This window comes from Sparus aurata, chromosome 19 (assembly GCF_900880675.1).
Source record: "Sparus aurata chromosome 19, fSpaAur1.1, whole genome shotgun sequence".
Lineage (NCBI taxonomy): Eukaryota > Metazoa > Chordata > Actinopteri > Spariformes > Sparidae > Sparus > Sparus aurata.
In genome coordinates this window covers 6,426,093-6,450,567 of record NC_044205.1, presented here as the reverse complement: position 1 = coordinate 6,450,567, position 24,475 = coordinate 6,426,093, and the positions used below count along the sequence as shown (strand labels likewise).

At 41.7% G+C, this 24,475-nt stretch overlaps 1 protein-coding gene across 1 annotated transcript in view; it reads left to right on the top strand.

Annotated features, from left to right (window-relative positions):
• gfod1 (glucose-fructose oxidoreductase domain containing 1) overlaps window positions 1-18,237 on the top strand; it is a 33,431-nt gene extending 15,194 nt beyond the window's left edge. The window contains exons 2-3 of the mRNA XM_030398443.1: window positions 12,874-13,067; window positions 13,358-18,237. Of these exons, the coding sequence (XP_030254303.1) occupies window positions 12,874-13,067; window positions 13,358-14,098 (935 nt within the window). The 3' untranslated portion in view covers window positions 14,099-18,237. The remainder of the gene's footprint in view (window positions 1-12,873; window positions 13,068-13,357) is intronic.
• Window positions 18,238-24,475: the final 6,238 nt, after the last annotated feature.

Below are 24,475 nucleotides of genomic sequence, written 5' to 3'. Positions count from 1 at the left end.
CATCACCATGGAAACAATCCACATTCAACCAAGCATCAGTGAGTGTACTCTCCTCCCCTGCTCTCTTTTTACCGAATAAAAAAGGGACGTTCATCTGTGTCTCTCCACCAGAGCGGCCTGACAGTGAGTTGAATAATAGTGGAGTCTCACTGGCACACAGCTGTTCAGAGGGAGCATCTCCGCCCTGCAGTGAATGTGATTCAGTGAAGATGTCTCTATCCATTAGTTTGTGCCTGAGGTCACTCGGCTGCCCGTGCGCCTCAGGACATTAATGGTTATTAATGAGCACTTGGTGTCTTTTATTACAGTGTCGGCTCATGGTACAAACTCCCCCCCCCCCCATTTCATCACTGTTGGTTCTTGAGGGTCTTCTCATCACGCTAAATCTCCTGTCTGCATGTCGCGACCTGAATCTTGAACGTTGAAGGCAGAGCTCCTCTTTCTTCCTCTTCATTGGCTTTCCGTCAGCACACAGTACGACAGTAATAAGCTTAGTAGCCGGCTGAATAACAATCACGTGCAGCGGGTCATGTGCTCCTTGCACGAGCAGTGTGTAGATGTGCATTAGTGCTCACAGCTGTGTGTGTGGAAAAAAGGGGGCATTTTTAAGTGGCCAGTAACTATTAGTTCTCCGCTGCACATTAGCATTCAGAGCTTCCTCCCGCCATCTCCCTTCATTCACTCATCGGCAGCCTCGTCCGACACAAAGATGCCCTTCATGGCCCCCGACAGAAGCCACCAGAAAAGAGGGGTCGAGCTCACCTCGTGTTTGTCAGAGCCTGACTTTTCCCAAAAGTCTGTGTGTGTGTCTGGTCGGGCACCCTCTCCTCCTTTCTTGCATTTGAACGACGATCCAAAAGAGATCATTGAGAAGATGAAGGAATGTGGAGGCACAGGAGGAACAGTTTGGTTCCTCCTGATCAGCTGATGACCTGCTCCACCTCCTGAGATACAGCTGCAACAACCTTCGTTACTTACATTGAATATGATGCTGTGTCTGGTCTGTGTATTAGAACAATTCACAACATCTTTTACCTCTCTTGTCTGATAGTATTTGTTGGTGCAATATCCAGCCATCTATTATGTACTACCCTCCCCTACTGCTCCTTTAGTAACCTGCTGTGGCCAAACTCTGTCGCCAGAACGCAAGGAGCAGTCACAGCACTGTTACTATGGGACAAAGAATCACTTACATATGTATTATTGATGACTGCTGGCAGTCTTTAGTAGGTGTTCACCACAGCTATCCTCAGACATGTCAGCAGTCTATGGGCAAACTGCTCACACATTGCAATCCCCCCCCCCATCAAAGCAGCTTGTAAAGGTCTGACATTTATTCTTCTTCTGTAATTAATGAATTGGGACACATCAACAGGAGTAAGCATGAGTAAAATTTGCAAAGCAGTAAGAACCCACCTCAACCAATCATTAGTATGTAAACGAGCTGAACTGCCCTTTGAATCACCTTAATTATGCAATTACGGGAACAAAAAAAGGAGTGTGTCCAGATAGCATTACTTTTGCTTGACCTTTACCTGACAGAGACAAATAACGGCTGTTCTGATAGGAAAAATGCAAATGGCCAAGGGAGGCTCTGAAACGAGTCTTTGTGAGGAGGCAGACAGCGCTGTCTTTGGCAGCCATGTTTTATTTGTCTCGGTTGTGTGTGTGTTACCATTAGAGCTGTGAGGGGAAGTTGCTGATTAGGGTGTGTCTGTGTGTGTGTGTGTGTGTGTGTGTGTGTCCGGGTGATTATAATGCAGGGGTAGCAGTTCAGCCTAGCAGTTAATTAGACCCTGGGGAGTAACAGTGTGTGCAGGTGGAGGGCTGATCACACACATACACGCTCACGTTTGCATGTTTTAATAGCAGCAGCAGTAATAGTCAGGTTTTACAGAATAAAAAGTGTTTTTCCCTCCTTTATAAAAACTATTGGATTAAAAAAGGTATTTTTGTAATGTGGGTAAATGTCCCTCTAAAATCCGTTTTCAAAAACACATTTTCACAGTCTACATGACATTATAATAACAACCCAATCGCCAGAATAAATGTTGGCAATGTACATTTCTGCAAACCACAGATATAATACATGCATACACTGCAATCTAATGTTTCTTAAGGTTAAATGTTCTATGTTGTAGCAATGCTGTACTTATAGCATGGTTAGGTTTAGGAGCACAAATCACTCGGTTAGGGTTAGAAAAATATCTTGCATTGGCTTGAAGTACCTGGTTTTGTTGCCACAAAGCCAGCTGGAGATGTCCTGATGCCTCGTTGAAAACACCAGTTTTTTGTCTGTGCAAACTTGGCTTGGAAAATGTCCCGAGCTCTCCTTAAAAATATTTAGCAGTGTCACACTTACAAATGTTGAAACATAGTCGTGAGCTGTGGTCACTGGCTAGTCAGCCTTATTGCCCATATGTAACTCCACCACCATCCCCTCCACCCCCAGACATAAATGTAGCCTAATAAACATGCAATCTGAACACAATCACATGTTTTATAGAAATTTCAATATGGCACTTATGACCTGTACAAATTTGCATGTATCCTCTGCTAACATTTCATTCTGGCAACTGTAAAAATAAATACATTTAAAAAAACACTACTGCAGCCCGTCCACAGCACTGTCACTAATGTTAGAAGGGTCAGTGGGTTTTTGAGATTTAAACATCATGTTTGGTCTCTAACCTAAATGCAGTAAACTATTATTTGCCAAGAGTCTGTGCTGACGTAGCAGCCTTCTGAGTGCACGTCCATCATTAATGTGCTTTCAGTGCACACATTAGGAGCCATGTTGGCAGAAGACACTCCTTTGGTTACTATTCATCTCCATAGTAGCCAGCCAGCCACCCCTCTGGTTCAGGGGTTAATGGCACCACTTAAACACATTTAGGAATGCTGAACTCCTTTGCAACTTAAGGGCATTAGCTGAACGGGAAAGCCGGCTGAGTGAGACTAATGCGTGTCATCATTCATAGTTTAGCTGTGTGCTAATGGACCTGAAGCTGCAACACACACAATACAGACCCTAACCTGCTGCTGCTTTACCATTCCAACCAGTGTGTTAGATGGAGTTAATTTAGTAGACTGTTTTTGTCAAAGACTGGAAACAAACAATACCATCAAACCCATCTGTCACATCTGCAGGGCTGGACTATTTGTAGAAATTATTGGCCACTGTGAAAAAATGTTTTGTTTTTTTCTGAAGAATTCTGATGTACAGACATGCTAATGGACTTAATTGAACTGTGCATCAATCATTTATCAAAATCCAACTGGCATCACATTTAGTCATCTCTTTGTTGTAGTCAAAATAATATCAGTCATTTGTTTGGTGTAGTTTAACTTTCAGTCATTTGTTTGGTGTAGTTTAACTTTCTCAAAAAAAACATCCTTTTTTCTTTAGTGGCCTTAATCATCTTCCACAGTTGCCTTTATTTGTAGTCTAGATTGTGTTATGATAGAACAAAGTTTGTACCTCAAAATCACGAGTCTCAAACTTATCTTATGTATACAGGAAATATGTAGTTCCCCGTTGTTGACATCCACCCAGTGTTTTGTTAAATTAGTCAGAGAAAATGTAACCTCCGCTAGTTTTCTATAGTAAAATTGACCAGCTCAGCTGTCATTTATCAAGATGTAACACTGTGGTATACTATAAATTAATCAGTATTCTAATTTCCTTGTGGCATTTAAAAATGACATTATAGTAAACTAACTGCTGGTTCATGACTGTCAACTGACAATGTTTTAATATCCGACTCACTTCCATTAAACTTAATTATGCAGTTGTTAGCTCTGCACAGTATTTTCCAACTCGTTAAGTTAATTAAGTTGGTTAACTTCATGAGCTTATCGATTTATCTTCAGCAGTATGTCGACTGACTCATGTGGTTGGGAGTTAGTATGTCCTGAGGTATTACGTTAGTATATACTCTGCAAACTTAACTGGCCTTGCTAACGTAAACTTTAGCCTAGGTGTTAGCTTCAGCTGCAAGTCCGGAGGTCCAGATATCCACGCTGAAGCTTTTAACGGACAAATGTAAAACAGTTACAGGTTTAAAAGGTAACCTACATTCAAAAACCACGTTGACGTTATTTTTTTTACTACAAAGAAGAGATGAATAAACGTGATTTCATTTTGATTTTGTAATGCATGACGATATACTGCTTCACACTGCTGTCACCAACATCTCCCCACCAGACTGAGCAGACCGACTGTCTGTCTCATAACTTCATTGAAACACACATAAAAACCCGTTAAATCTTATTAAACTGGGCAGCAGATGACAAACTCCAGTCCTCTACGTTGACTTTATGTGTTCCTACATGACAGCAGAGGGTTGTGCCTCTGCTTTTGCTTCAGCTGCAGGAGAAAGACAAACACCACCGAGGTCATCCATCACCAGTATCAAAGTTGCTATTTACATGTTAATTTCAGACTGGGAACGCATGCTAGTTACACAATAAGGACAAATTACCGAGCAGGAGGGTTGTTTTCTTGGATTTACTTTCACATGAGAACTCTACACTGACGAATGAATAGTTGTCCATGTGTGGTTCTCTCTTACAACCCTCCTCTCCTTGTAATTGCTTTAAGCCAAATTTGATTTGGGATAATCAACAGAAAGATGATCCTGTCTCTCCATGTGTCTACTGCATTCTGCTGATGTCCATGCACAGCTTTTTTACAAGGTTATACCCAATGTTTTTCTCCTCTAACATGTACAAGAAATCCTGACCTTTGCTTTATATTAAAACCAGTTTTTATATTGAACCCTCTGTTGACACTAGTTTTTGTTATTGAGCAGACCACACAACGCAGGCCTGTTTCTGCAAAGATGAGCTAGTAGTCCGTCTTTGAACATTGGTGAATGCTTCACTTGATTACTCCCTAGCGGTGTATTTGTGTCTGTGTGTGTCATCTCCACAGGTACAACAGACCAAGCTAATTACTTTTCCAGTGCTTCGGTGATGGAGGCTGCTGTGTGATATTTCAGGCCAACCTGCTTCCTTTTGTCTGATCACAACGCTGCCACACACTGTATTAGACACTTGTGTCATCATGCACACATCCCAGCTGTTGAGTGACTGAATGCACCATTAGGCTCTTTCTTTGTAACCACGGGGCTTCTTAGAACCTGTGGGGACATTTCTGTACACATTTGTTTTGAATGTATACTTATCTCTGCACCGCAACTTGAGAGTTTGCATGATTTTTTTAAAAATGATTTAGGTCAAAAGTCCACTGACTTGCTTTCAGTTTTCAACTGGCTCATGTTAAAGCTACAGCTGTAAGGTTATTCCGGAAGCATTTTTTTTTGTTATGCTAACATCCCTGCAGCAATCAATTAATCAAATGTTCTGATGAATACAAGGAGAAAATCTCGTATCTGTGGCTGCTGCAGGCCTGTAATAAGCCCGTTCAATCATTTCATTCTGGCCCTATGAAATAACTGGAGAGAATACCTGTCTGTCTACCTACAGTACATACCTGTCTGCCCACACACACTCTGCCTGTGGACTCGTTGCGCAAGACTAGGGTCTGCTAGGCTAGGCAGTTGTATTGCTAACACTATTAGCAAGCTGGTCACTAAAGAATCAATCAGCTTGCTAGCAATAACAAATGCTGGCTTGACAGGCGGGTACTAACACGTGGCAAACTCGTGTGTGTCATAATGATAGTGTTCAGTTCCCCTGTGCCAAGTGAGCAACAGACTAGTTCAGGGGCTAATGGAGTTGTTGATGTATTTTGGACTAAAAAAGGTAAGAGAGTTTATGGTAGTTTAACTACATTAATCATTGAAGTGTTAAACTCAACAAAGGCACTCACTGATATCTTTGAGTCAAGGGAACCTGTAGACAACCTGTCATTAAAAAACACTACATGATACTCAATACTGCATGAAAATCATGAACTTCGTGTTGACAGTGTTTCCTCAAAAGACTGTTATCAATACGTAGGAATTTGAAAAGGCCCTCCCTGACTACCACCTCCCCCCAGCCGCCGCCGTGCAGGAGCACGTGCACGGCACGGCGTGACACAGCATGGCAGATGGCTGTTTGTCCCGACCGGTTTCACTGGCTTTCTCTCTGTCGTGCATCCTTATGTGGAGGGTCTGTTGTGAAGGTCGTCACAAGGTAGCATGCAGCATCCTTCCTAATCCACCTGATCTTCCTCTGGACTGATTTCCAGCTGGTTCCACTGGATCACATGAGGTGTACTGTGTCACAGTAACCAGAGGATGTTTCCATCCTGCTGTGATGAAAAGTACAACAGTAAACGAAGAGTAATAATTGCATGCTTCTCAAGTTAGCTTTGCCAAGAAGCAATCTGTCAGCCTTGCCCTCACTCACACCCAGCCTGACCTTCCTGCACAGTGGCCACTTCCAGCCTTTCCTTCCTTAGCCTCACACTACTGCTGTGAACTGTCACTGTAGGTGTGAACGCTCAAGATATCATGCAGTGATGGCTACACACCCACCTACCTACACACACACACACATATGTACACACACACACACACACACACACACACACACACACACACACACACACACGTGTGTTGCTATAAATTTTGGTGTTCAGTAGAATACACTGGAGCCATGCAGCAAAGCCCAGATGATGTGTGTGGCAGCGAGCCGAGAGGAGCGTTGGATTGAAGAGAGTTGGCCTTCAGTTGTAATGATGCAGCTGCTCTCTCTCTCTCTCTCTCTCTCTCTCCCTCTCTCTCTCTCTCTCTCTTTCTCTCTCTCTCTCTTTGTCTCTGCGTGTCTCTCTGCCTCCCTGTCTCAGTTCCTTCTCTGTACCTGTTTTTAGTTTTATTATTTGAATTTTTTAAGTGAAGTGTAACCAGTTCATCCTGTTGTCTTAACCAAATGATAACAATGGTAAAATTAGACACACATATTTCTTAAAGGACACACAGTATATATAGATTATAGATAGATTGATCACTTTGGTTTAGTTCACATTGATCATCAGTAATAACATGCTTGTCAGAATTACTTTTCCAAATATCAGCATAGGGCTGGACATGATATAACAGTGTTATTGTGACATGAGACTATAAATGGTCATAGATTTTTGACATCGTCACATGGCATAAGCGTTGCCTTTTTCCTGGTTTGACAGGTTTCAGTACAGTAAAGTAATGTCATTTCCTGGACTTACCAGACTGTTCTCTAATACTTGTCTTTACCCACATAGTCTTTATATCCACTTTAATAATGATTATTGGTCAAAAATCTAATATTGTGTCAAAGTAACAATAGTCAATCTTACAATATTGTTTCAATATCATCTTGGAAGTTTTTGGCCAAAAGTCTTGTGACATTTGGTTTTGTTGCCCAGTTATAGCAGTAATGAAGGAGATTTTGAGCCGATTGAGATATCATGCAGCCCTAGCTCAATATATCATTGTCATATAACTTGCAATAAGTGAGAAAGCATGAAGGAGAGGAGGAGGAAAAATAATTTTGTCGTGCTGTCATCAGCACTTGGGCCAGATGCATGGGTCATGACTGAAACGTGTGTACACATGAATAAAATATGCATCAGATTTTGTTTTTGTCTGATTTGTTACACCATGTTTTATTGTAAATTGAACCAGATTGTCCCTCTTACAATTAACCATTAATGGATGCACTTGCATCAAGGGTGAAATACAGTTTCATAGTTTGTGTTGTATCAGCAAGGCTCTCCAACAATGTCAAAGCAGCCATCTTTACTCTTGAAAAACACTGCTATTTATATGCCCACATTATAATTCATTCATTGCATGTACCGATAAACCGTCATCAGCAGTGCTAGCCCAGTCACCATAAGAAATGACTCTCCCAGCTTCCCTGAGAGTCACTGCACATTCTGTTCACTGTCCTGGGGTTTGTCAAAATGAAATTTTATTAAAGATACATTATGTTGAAAATTGCATACATTTTTTTTAGACAAGTCAAAGTCATGACGTCATAACAAAGTTAGTTGTGGAACGTATGTAACGCTGTGATCCTCCCCTCTCACTGAAGTTACATAGTGCAGAAACAAGTGACAGAGACGCCATTCACCCTGTTACAAGACACAGTACCATCATCATGATTCTGAAGCTGTTAGTTTTAGTAGGTAATAAATTATTATAACAGTAAATTAAGAAACTGAACTTTTCTACCTGTGACCCCGACCCAAGCAAAAATGCCTTGCTTGTTTTAAAAAGCAAGAATAAAATTAAGGCCCTGTAACAGATCTTTCATATCAAAATCAGCTTTCACTGGAGGAACAGCGCCCTCTGCATGTCTTGTATGTTGTAAACCATTGAGCCGACTTCCTGATTTATCAGACCTTGTTGCATCGGTATAAAAGGCTGCTAATCTTGGCAGTGGTCTCATCTGTTTAAAGTTGCTGTGCGCTGTCTGATCCTCACTGTAATGATGTTTAAACGCTGCACACAGCTCACTTAATGAATATTCAGCACGTCACCTTTTCCATCCAATTAATCATAACATCTCTCCCCCTCTTACTCTCCTCTCTCCTTAACAAGATTAGGGAATTCATTTCTGTGTTTTTCAGCAGGTGATCATGAGCAGAATATCTGCTATCAAATGATTAAGTAGTGATGAGAAATGAGGTGTTGACGATGTTCCCCTGCTGGTTAGTGTGTGTTCGTGCATCACTCTCTAAGGAAAAAGGGCCCTGCTGTTTGTGATAGCACACAGCTAGCAATTGCACTTGGGTTGGTTTTAGGCCTCAGGTCTGCGAGACAACAGGATGTGATTTCACTCTGTGAGGTTAGCCGATGCTCTCTGACAGGATGTCAGTAGTCTGCACATCAAAGGCATCCAAAGGCACCTGAAGGCAAGCAGGCTGCCACCATTGCTGCTGAGAGAAGCACTAATATTAGAAGGCAGAGCGATGTACATGAGCTGTGGTCTGGTTCCACCTGTTCGCTTTCATCCATTGCTCCTTGCGACATATAATTCTGCTGCGGTACTTGCATAATATTTATAGGATGGCTGTTGTCCTTCACCTCTTCTATGGTATATGTCTCTCTCTTTCTCTTTCTCCCTCTGTCTTTACAGGCTGTGGGTTAGATAGATATGGCATGCATGTGCATTATTGATGTTGGGGGACTGAGCTGCTGTGCTGGAGGTTTTTTCTGCTCCATTACTGCTCTCCCCCAGGACCAGGAGCTTTACCTGTGAGTTGGGCTTCACCTCACCCTGGCTATCACAGAGTTACTGTGGCACTAACCCTTGCCCTCAGTGTCAGACTCTTACAGTGTAGCTGTATCTGTTAACGCTGGTCAAAATACAATGTGTTAAGGGTCATTCCTGCTGCTCTGGATGCTCGTTGGTGGAAAACTTACCTCCTAATCTTAATAAAGGCAAAGACTTTGTGACATGCTGACGTCATATTGTGTTGCAACAACATCTAGTTCAAGTCCCATATATTTCCTGGCAACAGTATCCAGGAATATCATATGCAAAGTTTCATTCATCAGTCTCGTTTCAGTCACTCCCCATGGCTCATGACCTGATCGACCACAACCACCTGTATTTTATTTTACCCTCAACCGAACTCCCGGAGAACCATGGCTTCAGACTTGAAGGTTCCGACTCACATCCTCGCTGTTGTAATCATGACATAGAGCGTAGACATGTTATCATATCACTTTTTGTCTTTTTGGGGCTTTGGGAACTATCAGTTTGTCATTTGCATCAAGCATTATCTCATGGGAACAGCTAGTGTGTTGAGAGAAAAGGTTGTGGGAAGACCAGACAACACACAAACACATTCTGTCTTTATGCCTGCATGAATTGTTCAATTGACAGATGGTCTAGCTCCATTTTTCACAAAAAGATGTTTCCTCTTTTTCCCTCTTCCTTTCATGATGCTCTATTTTATTTTTCACCAGTCTCTGTTGACTCTCCTCTCCTTCCCCCTTTGTTTTATTGTACTGTTCCCTCTCTGTTGTCTGCTTCATCAGATGTCACTTTACTCCAATGTCAGTCTCTTTCCCAAATGTTGGTTTACTGCAGTAGCTGTTGGTAATGCGCATCCATAATCAGGTGAGCACATGGACACAATGCATCCTCTCGCCGTCAGAAGGAGGCTGTGGCTCACCAGCTCTGATGACTCAACAGGCTCACCTGTCTAAGCCAGACTCAGCCTTTCAGAGCTTTGCACGTGCGGAGCAGAAGGTCATTGTTGATTGAGCAGGAGCTGTTTTCATCCCTGTTAAGTTGACAAAGGACAAGTTCTTTCATCTCAATTCTGATTGCGGACCTTGCTGAAGAGACTTGTGTGAATGTATTTTGGCCAAAATCATGAGGAGAAAAGCTGTGGGTGAAACTGAGTAAAATCTTCCTTTGGGCATTTTAATAGCTAGCCTAGCTATTGTTCTATAAAGACACCAAACTCAATATGAGTGCCATAAAAAAAATCATCAGCATTTAGCATTTACCCAGAAGGGCCTTACCCTGGACAAAGCAGCCTTCCAATATCTGTCTGTGGATGGATCTGCCAAAAAGAAGGGGACGGTGGTGCACTGTTGTTGCTTGACTTTGCACGTCGGCAGGGGTTGAGTGTGGGTGGGGACTCCCACGGCGCTCCTCAGAACTGGGTCAGAAGGATTAATTTCCTGGCCTGTCCGATGGAAGCTAATGGCAGATTAGCATGGGAAGTTTCACTTCCAAATCAGCCCTTCCACCCACAACCCTCAGCCAGGACTGGGAGGGAGGGAGCATGTCGCTTTTCACTCTCCAGGGTTTCGGTGAACGTGTGTGTTGAGTAATGCCCCAGCCTAGACCGTGTGTACATATACTTTTTGTCTGAATCCCTGCTGATCATGTGTGACTTAAGCAATTCAATGACACTGTGAGCTAACAGTGTTCAAAGTGGTCGAAATAAATCTTTCAGATGTAGTAACTGCCTTAACAGCTGTGAGGTTTTGCAAACCAATATCTTTCAGTCCTGTGTTTTCAGACTTGACTTACATTACTAACATTCCAAACAAATAACACATTCTTCATCATACAAGTGAAAAGGGTCATTTAGAAGCTATAAAATACACCTTTTTTCCTGCCACAGCCTTATTGATTTGTAATGGCCAGTAGCTCATGGTGGCTAATGACAGATTGTTTATCAGAGATGGGGAAGCTAAAGCGGGTACAAGGAACTTATATTTTGTGCTGATTTTGGCGGCACCTGCGGACATTAGCAGTATGAACACCAAGATTTTGATAAGGCTAGCTTTTTTTGCAAGCAAGTGAAAGAAAGAGGCAACACAACCAATTACTCTCAGCTGCTTGCAGGAACAAGGAACTGTGTCTATGTGTGGCTATGTAAGATTCATAACTTTGATATGATGATGGTTAAACAAACTAAACCTTTAAGTGCTGTACCACCACACTACAGAGCAGTTCCCTCTTCAGGCTGTGAGACTCAATTCATCCTCAGAACCAACCCGGATAAGTCCGAATCCGACCCAGTGATAGGCATAATAACTATAACATCTATATTTGTAGAAATGATCTAGTCTTCTCACCTATGGTCCTTGACAGCTTCTACCTCATGAAACAGAGCATATACTGTGAAGAAAGGTCAGATAAAGCATGAATATCACCTTTGTGTGGATAGTCCAACTTTGTTTTTGATCGTGGAATGAGCTCATAGCTGCCCCTTCCCGTGAGAGTGACTAGGGTTCTCTTCTGCAGTTTTAACATGTGAAAGACTTCCAGGATCAAGCCTTAGATGTTGATCTGGCAAATGCATGTCTGGTTATCATACTACTCCTGATAATGCAGGTGCATAACCGCTTTCCTTCTTTCAATGGGAAGCATTCCAGCTCTCCCACTAAGTGGACAGGTATCAAACAGAACTAGGCTAACGTTAGCTACTGACTTGATGTGTCTTATCTTCTTGTGCTACTATTATATTGTATTTTAGCATTTAGCCTGTGTCACTTGAGGACACAGGAGCCGCTCACTTTAAGCATAGCTCATACTTGCAGTGAGTATGCTCATATTCCAGAGGTGCAGAGGCAGTAATGAAGCTGCCGCTGTGATATTACCATGAATTTGCATTTTGCATTACATCCTTCCTTTCGGAAATTTTTAAAATGGCTGAAATTAGAAAACTATGATGGGTATTTTCTGTTAATGAGAATCTAAAACTTGGATGAACGATCTGTTAATAAATAATCAACAGATTGATCAAAAATGAAAATGATCAAATACTCGGGAACAGACATTTGAGGGTCGGGTTCAGATCCAGTAAATGATCTCTCCTGCGTGTCGTTCACTGGCTCCCGTCTGTCTCCTCCCAGTCCACTGTCCAGTGAAAAGGAACACCATAAAGTGTTTCTGTCTGTCTCTCCTCGCATCACTGTCTGTCTTCTCGCTGTTGGTTTTGGTTGCCGCTGGCACCAGTGGACCTTTAATGTGATGAATGTCATTTTGATAAGGTTTCGTCCTGTGACTACAAAGTCTTTCTCTCCTCCTCCATCATTCCTGCACCTTCTGTGTTTGTCTTTTGAGCTTCCATCGGGCCAACATTAAAGCCCTTCTGAATTGCTTTCGGGGATCCAGATCGTTTCCTTGGATGATTTAGCATTCTGGTTATTGTTTTATGGTTCTGTGATTTGATTCTGGAAACAATCTTGAATGTTCACATTAATCTGCTCATTTTAGCAGGGTAGCAACAGCATCCAAAAGACACGGTCACTTTCTCTCATCCTCTGTTGTTTCCTAACTGCTCTCTCTATCTTTACATCGACAGTAAAGAGAAAACAAGAACTGTCTGACCCTTCAAACTGTCCAGCACAACAGCAGAGCTCACTTGGCTCATTCCCAACTGTCTCTGCTCTCTTTTATAAGGTATTGGAAAGAATGTCATCTGCGACCGGACAGCAACGCCCCTGGATGCCTTCAGAATGATGTCAGCAGCCCAGTACTACCCCAAGTTGCTGAGCATCATGGGAAATGTGCTTCGTTTCTTGCCGGCCTTTGTTCGGATGAAGGAGTTGTTAGAGGAAGGCTACATCGGGGAGCTTCTGGTCTGTGAGGCCCAGGTATGATAAAAACTATTAATGCTTGTCTTTTAAAACGGCGATCTTTCAGGTGCTTTTACCAGTTATAATAACGACAGCAATGTTAATGTTACAGCTGGCAAGAAATCAGTGTCTTGCTCAAAGACACTTTAGCTGCATTGGATACTTTCTAACACGATTTGATCCCAGATAAATATACCACAACTGTTAATGTCCTTGCTCTTAGTTGTCCTGGTCACATTCAAGTGACAAACGGTGGAAAACGTCATCAAAAACAAATATTGTCACAATTTCTCCTCTCTGCCCTAAAGGTCCATAGTGGTAGTCTCCTGGGGAAGAAATACAACTGGAGCTGCGATGACCTGATGGGAGGAGGTGGTCTGCATTCGGTGGGCAGTTACATCATCGACCTGCTGACGTTTTTGACTGGTCAGCGTGCGGCGAAGGTCCACGGCTTTCTCAAGACCTTCGTCAAACAAACGGATCACATCCGGGGCATCCGCCAGATCACCAGTGACGACTTCTGCACGTTCCAGATGGTGCTGGAGGGAGGCGCCTGCTGCACTGTCACACTCAACTTCAACGTGCCGGGAGAGTTTCGGCAGGAGGTGATTGTTGTGGGGACGGTTGGAAGGTTAACGGTCATGGGGACAGACCTGTACGGACAGAAGAACAGCGGGGGTGGAGGAAGTGGCGGAGGCCCTGAACTCCTGCTCAAAGACACCACACCTCTTGAGAAGGCTTCTTTACCAGAGAAGGCCTTCAGTGACATACCGTCCCCGTATCTCACAGGAACGATCCGCATGATCCAGGCTGTGCGGCAGGCCTTTCAAGACCAAGACGACAGGAGGACGTGGGACGGGAGGCCTCTGACTATGGCTGCTACCTTCGAGGACTGTCTTTATGCTCTTTGTGTGGTGGATACCATCAAGAAATCCAATCAGTGCGGAGAGTGGCAGAACATTGCGGTGATGACGGAGGAACCAGAGATCAGCCCAGCCTATTTAATCAGCGAGGCCATGCGGCGGAGTAGGATGTCACTCTACTGTTAGCATCCGGGTGAAGTGCTGACCCCTTTAAAATGGCTGAACGTCAGTGTTACCTTCAAACCTGGAGGTGGCGCCACAAAAGCTTTGTTGTTGTTGTTGAGACTTTGTTCATACTGCTACTGGGTTTAGTTCTTACATTCAATGAGGGTTTGTTTTAACACTGTCAAATCTGTATTGTTACTGTTACAGACAGAGAGGTTACATCACTATGATGCAGAGAGGTTATGGTTTCCTGATACTCTGCCTCTGCATTAGAGGAAAAGCAATGTGATCAATAATCAAACCTTTATTTATATGGAAGCCTTTCCTGTGTTCCCCTTCAGACAGAAGGATTAAGTCCTTCCAGGGAGATTCACTTGTGAGTCAAACTGAATCATCCGACAGGAAGACGAGATATAGTCCTACAGTGGAGGCCGATCAGAGAGTGAAACTAATGCTACTGTGTTCTGCTTGACCTTAATGGTATTGCACCTCTCATCTCAGCTTCTCTTCTACGTGACTTGGTCTGGAAGACACCTTACACTGTGGGTCCAAACAAGGACAGCCAAGGAAGAACGATCTTCTCAGTTCAAGCTGCGCCGCTGTATTGTTGCTCAAGTCTGAAGTACATGTTAGTTTGCCAAGTGAATGTTTAAAAAAAAAAAAAAAAAAAAAAAAAAGCAACGCGCTCGATAGCCTCAGCGTCTGTCTGTTCTCTAGGCTTCCTTTGTATGTGTGAAACATGAGAAAGAAGAAATCAATAGTTTGGCTGGTGGGCTTTCAGAGGCGTTCGCCTTCTGGTTTATGTATGCAATATACTGTATCTTCCAGCCTGGAGTAAAGGGTTAAAACACACTATGATATGCCTTTATGCAGTTGCAGTAGCCTTTGCATCAGGCTGCAAGTCCTGCATGAGAGGCCAGTACAGTGATACCTTAATGTTCTTATTTATTGAATGCTTTTTTTTTTTTTTTTTTTTTTTATGAAGCATGGCCATGAAATACACAGAATATACTGTGTGCTGTGAACGTATCTGTACTGATCCTTAAGTATGGATATAAATGCAGTCTGTTGAACAATGTTTTGGTATTATCTTACTGCAATGCAACGGGTCACGCTTGCATCAAGCTACTGTGATTGAGCATTTAGCATGCTTTCTAAAGCAGTGAAATGCAGGTGCAATCCTTCACATCGCTTTGACGCCTACAGTTAGACTGGGAACTTGCAGCCAATTAAGATTAGCATTTCTTTATGTTTCTGTTAGAGGTGTTGAATGTTGGTTGGATGCTGGTGTTATGTTGTTTTTCTTAGTTTCAGCAAATGCAAGGAAAAGACCAAAACCAACAAAATAAATCCATCCATAAGCACTGCTGACAACGCAACTGTGGCACTCAGCATCGATCATCATTGATTCTTATTGAAGATGTCAGTCTTTAAAGCTGAATGGTGAATGGCGTTGATAAAAGCAATCAACCCACAAAGTATTATCGCCTGACTCTGCAGTTTCCTTTAACTCTATGTGACGTTTAAACATCTTTCAGCTTTTTATGGACATCAGCCTTGTTGTTTTGGTTCAGTCTCACCTCGTTTGCAGCTTTTTTCAGCAGAAACGGCCTGGTACGCTGACAGTACACGCAAGATGAAAGATTAGCCGGTATGCATCACGGAGCATTAGAAGCTAAAAGGGTCACCTAAGGAAAAACAGAGCTAAAAGAAAAAGAAAATTGAACTTGAACAGATGGCCAAATGTTGTAAAGCATTTCTTGTGAAAAGACAGAACTAAAAGAGAATTAATATTAGACTTTCATTCATAAGCTGGCCAGAAACATGACTACCATATTAGCCTTAAGAACAGGTAACAAATATATATGTTTCATTTGTTTTGTTTTTTAAAGACTATTTTCCCCCAAAACATCTGTCATTTCAGTTTACGCATATTTATCAGAAACTGTTTTCAGCTGCTGACTAATCCACATTTGATGCTCTGCGAAGAAAAATATAAAATATTACCACCCTTATCCTTTAGGGCATAACTTACATGCATTATGAGTGCAGCTGGCCTTCAGAACTCCAACTACTCATTGTGTTTTACTATATAGCAATCACATAAGAGCGCTAAAACAAACCATCAGAAATGATTTGCAAATACAGGTGTGATGTCACTCAACACAGGTAAAACAACTGACCTACAAGCCAAAAGATTGATTTTTTTGATGCATCTCTGTTCCCCTGCGTGGTTTCAAGTTCTTAAGCTGTGCTGAAATACTATCTATGTAACGACTACTGAAAATGTACATATGAAAATATTATAAAACAACAATATGCGGTTGTCTAAAGAGGTGAACAAGTACTGTATGTATTTTATTTGTAAAAAAACCAAGCAACTGGGACATGTTTTGATGAGTGTTGAGGTATTTATTCTCTGTTTATGCTGTCAAAGTTTTGTGGACTGACCTGCAGTGTGTTTAGGAGATTTACAGGCGACTGGGGCCTTGGAGCGATCAGCTTTTTTATAGTTCCCCTTCTATGAATTACTGACCAAAATGCTCTTCTCTTAACGCTGTGACGAAAAGCTTTATGTTGGCTCTCAAGATGGATCATAAATCAACACAGTCAGGATCCAACATAACCTCGCTGTCATCCAGTGCAAACAATGATAGGAAAAATGAACTGGTCACGGCTCAAAGTATCAGTAGTAATACTGTCTAACTCCTTTTTATTGTTTAGTGTTTGGATTGTCACTCCATGTCTTTTTGATGTCAGGACACATTACAGTTCGTGCTGTGGTGCAATCTGCTGCACAGGACTGGGTAACGCTTAGAAGTTACACATTTTTAGAAGAAAAGCACCCTCTTTAACTAAAATGCCTGAAAAAGCTCTGAGTCCAACACTGATAAGCTATCACTGTAAGATTGCTCGAGTTAGATTATTGCCCCTTGTGCACCAAGCGCCTTATCAAATCCCAAATAGACTTTCCCCCTTTTGTCTGATAACAGTTGCCTGATTTAAACCTGCACAAGGTGTTCGCTGGAATTCAAAACAGCATCATTAAGCTGAGATTTGTCAACAAGTGGTCCTGAATTAATGTCATAATTTATACTTGAATTTAGGTGTAGGCAAGGATGCCCAGTCTCAAGAATAAATGTTGGCAATGTATGTTTCGGCAAAACCACAGATATGCTGCTGCAACTTTATGTTTCTTTAGGTTCAGTCTTCTATTTTACGTTGTGACAATGCTGTGCTTTGGTCAGGTTTAGGCACAAAAACCATTTGGCTAGGGTTAGGAAAAGACTGGCTTTGGTCACAACAAACAGGGCTGGAAATATCTGGAGGTCTCATTAAAGACATTCCAGATGGAAATTGTCCTCTTAAAGAATAGCCACTGATTTCACACTTAGAAATGTTGAAACTCTCAACATGTAATCACTGGTACCCAACTGGCTGCCACCTTTTATGACTCTGTGCTGTAATAGCCTTAGCTGTTGAGTCCTGTTGAGTCCACAGATAAATGTGCACAGGGAATCTTTGGTGAGAGACTAGAATGGAAACATGGATACCAGTGATCAAAGAGAGTAAATCTGAGTAGAAATTCTCAACAAGAAAGACAATTCTCCCCCAAACTCTGAGAATGGTTCAGTCCAATGGTTGAAGTCCTTGACTCCATTGAAGAAAGTTCAGATCGTTATGATTTACAGGTTACAAAATGATTTGTTTATGGTAGATTCACCACCAGGATCCATTTCGTGCCGTTGTCATTTGTAAATCTTTAATTGCGGGTAACCATATATTGGATGTGTCCTGGAAAGCATCACGGGATTTAGTTCAAAAACAAAGTTGTGAAACTGTCATTCAATATAATTAGCTAAGCTGGGTTTATATTGATTTTTAGAGAAATGCCCTTGACAGAACTGTTCCTTTTCAACCCATACGTTGTTAAAGGGTAACTCCACAAATTTTACACATTATGTTTACAGGTCTTGGGGAGTGCTGCTGCTTACAGTATGTGAAAAAAGTAGTGGAAAGTCTTTTGTGTCTCCGGAGGAGGCTGCATGGAATCTGATTATATGCCTGCAGTGATACCACTCAGTAGCTACGTTGCATTGCAGGTAATGTTGGCACCTAGTTTTGAAAAAAAAAAAAGAAAAATGTGTGATTAAAAAAAGCGATATCTCTGTTCTGCTCTATCAGTTTTGTTCATTTGTTTTTAACCTTTCCATAATGTGTCCCACCAGTGTTATGTGAGTGCTTTTCAAAACCCTGTGCCTACATTACCCACAATCCAACTTAGCCAACTATTCCCCTTCTTTATTTTTAGTAACATATTCCATTGTTCTTTCCTTAACTTCCAAGACAGTTGGAAATTATTGAGAATTTACCAACATGTGAAATAAGGTTTGTTTTTGTATTTGGAGAAGTAGCTGAATAAAGATGCAGCCGTGACATGTGTCATTGTTCTGCATACTTGTTTCGCCAGTGCTGTTATCATGGTCCACGAGGAGAATTCTGCAGGGTAAAAGCAAAGGATGTGTTTGATGGTCTTAAATAGTTTTTAGTTAGCCCCCGAAGAAACACAACAGGAGTCAAATTTAGAGAAACTAAACTCAGCTTTAAATCTATTCCTTTTCAAATTATTTTCTCATTTCTTCCCTTTTGTCCCCTAATCCACCGTCTGTTTTCTGAACACGGCAACTTGGCTGTCGTGGTTTCATTACCCAGGACTGTGTGCGAGGATCCAGTCCACTTAAATCAGCCTGGGTCTCGTGCTGAGATTGAATTAACTACATTACTGTCCCAGGGTGAGAGATATTCGGAAAAAAAACAGCTGTGACTCAACATTAGCTTCAACTTCTAGAGCTCTTTCACGTGTCTGAAAGGTGGATTTACTCTCAGTTTGTGTGGTGATGCTAGCTGGAGGTTTATCCATTGTCCACGCACACCCAGCCTGCTCCATGGAGACGCAAACAGCTCAGCAGACACATCGTCAGCCAGCTGCCTATGCACTGTGCTGAATGTGTCATTAGCATCTGCTTCACATTTAGAACATCAGAGGACCAGAAGGCTTTTCATTTAAGCCAGTGTGCAGACCTGGCAAAACACTGGAACAAAAGTCCCTCTTAATTTAGCGTTTTGGTGTCATTACGATTCTGTGACGGTGAAGCAGGGAGAATATTCATACATCGCAACCTTACTGTTTATTAGTGAGACATCTTGCAAAGGCCTTTCAGTGACATCCACCCCAGCTGTGTGTAGGTTACTCATCTATGAGCATGAGTTCCACTGGGCAGCACTCTGAAACAGATCTGTCTGAGTTCTGAAGCACTGAATATTTAATGAGTGGAATTTTATGAGCTGATACAGTAGAGCACAAGCATTTCATACATTTTCAAAAATCAGCATTCAAATGTTCACTTGACTCATTTGCTTATGGTTTCTTTCAAATGCTGAATCACTTGAGTGTTTTTTATTTGATCTTTCTTAAAGAGATGTTGAACGATCAGACTAATGCTCGGCGGAGCTTGTTCCCTCGTGTTTCCTATTTAACAACTGCCGTGTTTGACGGACTTGTTGGTGTAGATACTCTTATCATTCAGCTCTCTGCTTGTGGGCCTGTTAAGGACAAACCGTCTGGCGTGCTTCAGAAAAAGACGTTGCAGGAAAATAAGACAGGGGGCCATCCAGTGCCAGCTTTGCACTCTTGACTGCCATGTCCGCCGACAGTCGTGACTATGAATTGCGTGTTCTTTCTGTGCCAGCATTCACAAACTGCAGGAAAGGTATTCCCATACTGAAGGAGAAAAGGGTGTAGGTGGAGGTGGAGGAGGTGACAGTTCTTAATTTGAGAGACAAACAACCCCAAAGACAACACAAAGAGCCACTCTTCTGCTTTCGGAGACCGTTACTTAGCAATTGGAAGCCACGTTGCCAAAACTAGGTCCTGTCCTGCCATGTTTCTCTCTCTGTCTCTCTCTCTGTCTCTCTCTCTCTCTTCTATGCTGTCTTTCATTTTCACTCGCACAGTAACACACTACCCTCACTCACTCACCTCATTCTTTCTCAAATAATCCCCCCATCTCTGCCCAGTCTTTCTCCAAATAGTGAACTCCTGTTGGGGCTGTGACAAAGGTAACAGTTTTTTCTGTTGCAGGGTAATTCTTGAAATCGTTTTTTTCCTTTTTTCTCTCCGTCTCCGTCTCCCTCTTTATCTCTTTTTCTTTCTATCGTGAGTCAGGTTGAAGCCTGGAGTATAAACTCACTGGTGCTTCTTCCCCCTTAAATCCTTTCCTTTCTCTTCTCTTCTCTTCTCTTCTCTTCTCTTCTCTTCTCTTCTCTTCTCTTCTCTTCTCTTCTCTTCTCTTCTCTTTCTGTAGGAGCCAGGACAGCATCCCCTTTAATAAAAACAAAATAAAAAATAACAGACAGACATATGTTGTGAATGCCTGCCCTCAGCTGGTTTATGAATGCTGACTCCTGCCATGTCTTGCTGTACCCTTAACTTGCTCAAACAAATAACCATCTTGATTCTGTAATGTGATTATATCCAATATTTATTGTCATGTATGTATATTGTGGACGCATGGACCTCTGTACATACTGTAATTTGAGCTCTCAAACGCATATTTATGGCTCTTAATCTAGAGAATGTATTTACTGTAGGAATAATTTATATTTTCTATCCGTTAAGGACAATATGCCATTTTAAGGAGGTCAGCCGACGTCGCAGAAATAAAAAGGCCATCCTCTGCGTGCTGTTAAGTGTGATGGTGCACTCGTGTTCAATGAGCCCTCTCGTCCCTTCTTCTTTTTTTTCTGATTGACTGTGTTAGTCCTGACTCAGTGTTTTACCGTCCCATCTCCCTGCACCAGTGGTCAGCATTGACTGACTGAATGTGTGTGTGTGTGTGAGTGAGGGTGTGTGTGAGAGTGAGAGAAAAAAAAGTGTGTGTGTTTGAGTGTGTGTGTGTGTGTCCGCAACATGGTTTACGGCTTCAGCACTTGTCTAATGCTGTGGTTTCTATGGAATAAAAAAAAAGAACATCCGTATTGACTTGTTTAAGTGTCTGTCTCCTTTCTACATTGTGGGTTTTTTGACTGTGTAAGACGAAAGAAAACTAAACGATACAGAAAAAACCTTGTTTTGTTTGCTATATTGTTGATCTGATATGTTATGTCTCAATGCGTTAGTCATATATTTTGTATATTTATTTGAGGATATACAGGAGTCCTGCAGCTCCTCCTTGACTGCACACAAGTCATTGAAAGCGCCTGCTGCCCCCTGCTGGCTACTGTAGATACTGCACCTTCTGCTGGATATTGTCAGGCTCACACCCTCAAATGTATGAATATTTAGATTTTTAAACTTTGTATCATTTTATGGTATGTTTCTACTGAAAAATAAGAGCAATTTAGCCTTTTAGGGTGGGAACACTATTTCAGGAAGCAGCTAAATGTGACACAGTACTGCGGGGTAACTTTAATTAACTAAGTTCATTAAAAAATGAAATAAAAGTATGTGCATGAAGCGCCAAAGAAGCATAATTGATGTTTTAAAACTGCGACAACTGATTTGTTTTCACTTTTTTCCACTCTAAATTATTTATTTTCACTCTTTGCGTCAAGGAAATGTTGTACAAACTATTCAATGTAGGAGATTATTATGATGTGTGGTTTTTTTTATGCAAAAAGGTGCGGAACAAGTCATTTGGGTCTTGGTGCTAGTGAGGATCCTGAGACCTGAAAGAACAAATGTTTTTATGTTTCAATTTCTACACATGATTTAAATAATTGATACGCATAAAACGTATCACAATGATTTTTATTTACAAAAATGCGATTTATAAATGTGTTATAGTATGTCCAGCGGGGGTACCGGGGCCAAATCCAGTGACTCTATAGGCGAAGGCCAGGGTACTCCCTGAATGAGTCGCCAGCTTATCGCATTACTGATGGCAGTGGCTGCCACGAAGGTGCCAACTGCACATCAGGAGCAGTGTTGGGGTTCAGCATCTTGCTCAAGGATGCTTCGGTCTGTAACTCAGTCCCGCCCTGGGGAGCCAGGGATTCGAACCAGCGACCTTCCGGTCACTAGTCCTCAGTATGTCCACTGTAGAGGACATTGGGTCATTCGGTATATTGGAAACAAATATAAAACATACGTAATTTTCTACGTAATCATTCAGTTCAGTCCATTTTAAAGGTACGATATGTAGAAATTGTAGTTGAAAACAGTCCAAAAAAAATAACTAAAATGACCAATGGAGTGTGAAGAAACATTTTTTTAGATTATGACATCTGTATCATGTGTTCTTGAGTTCAGTATTCTCCTGACAGCTCGATGTCTGACTGAACCTCTTCTGTCTCTCTCAATGCTCAGATTCCTAAAGCATTGAAAAAAGGATGAACATGAGAAAAAGCAGTCCAGCCGTCCCCTACAACAGATCAGATTGGGTCAGAATGTATATTATGAAAGACTAAAAACTACTATACACTTCTAACATTCTAGTGTGATACAGTGAAGAAGAGACTTGTGAAGAACAGAAACAACATATCGGAAATTTCCCTCCCATGCTGCCATAAAATGTATTTGCTGATATTGTTGGCAGTTTGAAAAGACAGATGTGCTATGTTGGCCACACCCCCAAGTATGTTGCATCACTGGAAGGAGATGACCCTGTGACAGCACATCGGGATTACAATAGAATGAAAATAGGGTGCTTGACTTGCCGGACTCACAGAGAGGAATTAACTGCTGTGTCCTAGGAGTTTGGAAACTTCCTGTTTCCTTCTACAAAAGCACAACCCCACCCGAGGATGGAAAGCACTCAGCTAAACTACCCGACAGCAGAAAAGGTGTTTCACTCTACCTCTGCATGCCACATAATATTTCTTTATGAAAAATAAAGGCTGCCATTTTCAGTTTTTGTCATTGAGAGTTGGTAGTCATCCACTTGGTGGTGCCACAGACAGCATAACTGTAGAGAAGGCCTATCAGCTGTCTCCTTGGTGATGACTGACAGCCTCATCAGCCTCTCGTTGCTCTCTCTGTTAGGTTTGCACTCTGTAGTTTTGTTTGAAGAAATGTTCATGAAAAGAGAAAGATCTTCACAGGCTAAACAAACAAACTCTCTTTGTTCCAGTGACTGAATGAACTGACCTTAAAGGACAGCACAACTTCATACTGTTTGACTGTGTTTATAGTGGCGGACCCTGCCACCTTTCTAGTTTCAAACAATGTTCTGGGACCACATTTTCCTCTGAGAACAGCTTGTTTATTCAGTTATGGAAAAAGACATACTTCTTGTTTGTATTATAACCTTGTTAATATTGTAAATATTAATAAAAGAAAAGAAAGTATAATAAGCACATTAAAATATAATATAGTATCTATATAAAATATGGAATATGATATTATATTAGAATGTGTCGTTGTCTGAGTTTGACTACACAGTGCCCCTTGAAGTGTAACTCTGTGTGTTGTTAGCTTGGAGCCAGGTTTTCTCCTCAAAATCCACAACACTGATACAATTCAACCACATCTGTAGTTGTCTTTTCTAAGAAGCTGTCTGATTGTATCCGTCTAGCCAAAACCATCTTCAGACACACCCTGTGCCTGTCTTCAGCACACTCATTCTGTAATGAGCAACTGTGTGTTCTTCTTCCATAACCTGACAACTTTCAATGGCTGCTGCTGTGGGACCGAGGTGCAGCAGGTGAACAGTTTGAGGCGTCAGGGCATCATCATCATCATGAAGAGTCTGTCATAGAGTCTCACAGTCTGTGGAATGAAGCTGCTCTGCAGTCTAGAGGTACTTCTGAATCTGAACAGACTGGGTGGCTGGGTGGGTGTCTTTTGGGGTCCTCACCTCACTGATATCACTGATGCTCAGAAATGGTTCTCACTGATTTAACCAACCAACAGAATCAAGGTTAAAAAAAAAATAAAATGATTTGCTGTTAAAACGGCGCTTAAATCTGTTCAAGTAAAAAGCAAGTCTGCAGTCATCAGTAATAAACTCTCACACTGTTTCTCAGATCCTGAAGCCCCATGTGACTGTTCACATGAGACGTGCTCTGAACCATACTTTAGTCCCGCCCTGATCGCAGCAGCATTTTATTTATTCCGAGGATCAAAGTAGACCCTTGTGACTGTCCTTCCCCTCAAGTTCTACCTCATCTTTTATTTTTATTTTTGTGTTGCAGCTGACGTGATGTCCGCGAGTATTCTTCAATAGACTAACTGTGTTTTCATCAAAATCATTTGTTGTTGAAAAAAAAATAAAAATAAATAAATAGTGCAAATTAATATTTAACAAATCTATAGCAAATCTATTTAAAGATAAGATTTTTTTTTTTATTGGATTTTGGAGACAAAGCTGGTCCGGTCTGATTCACCCTCATCTGAAG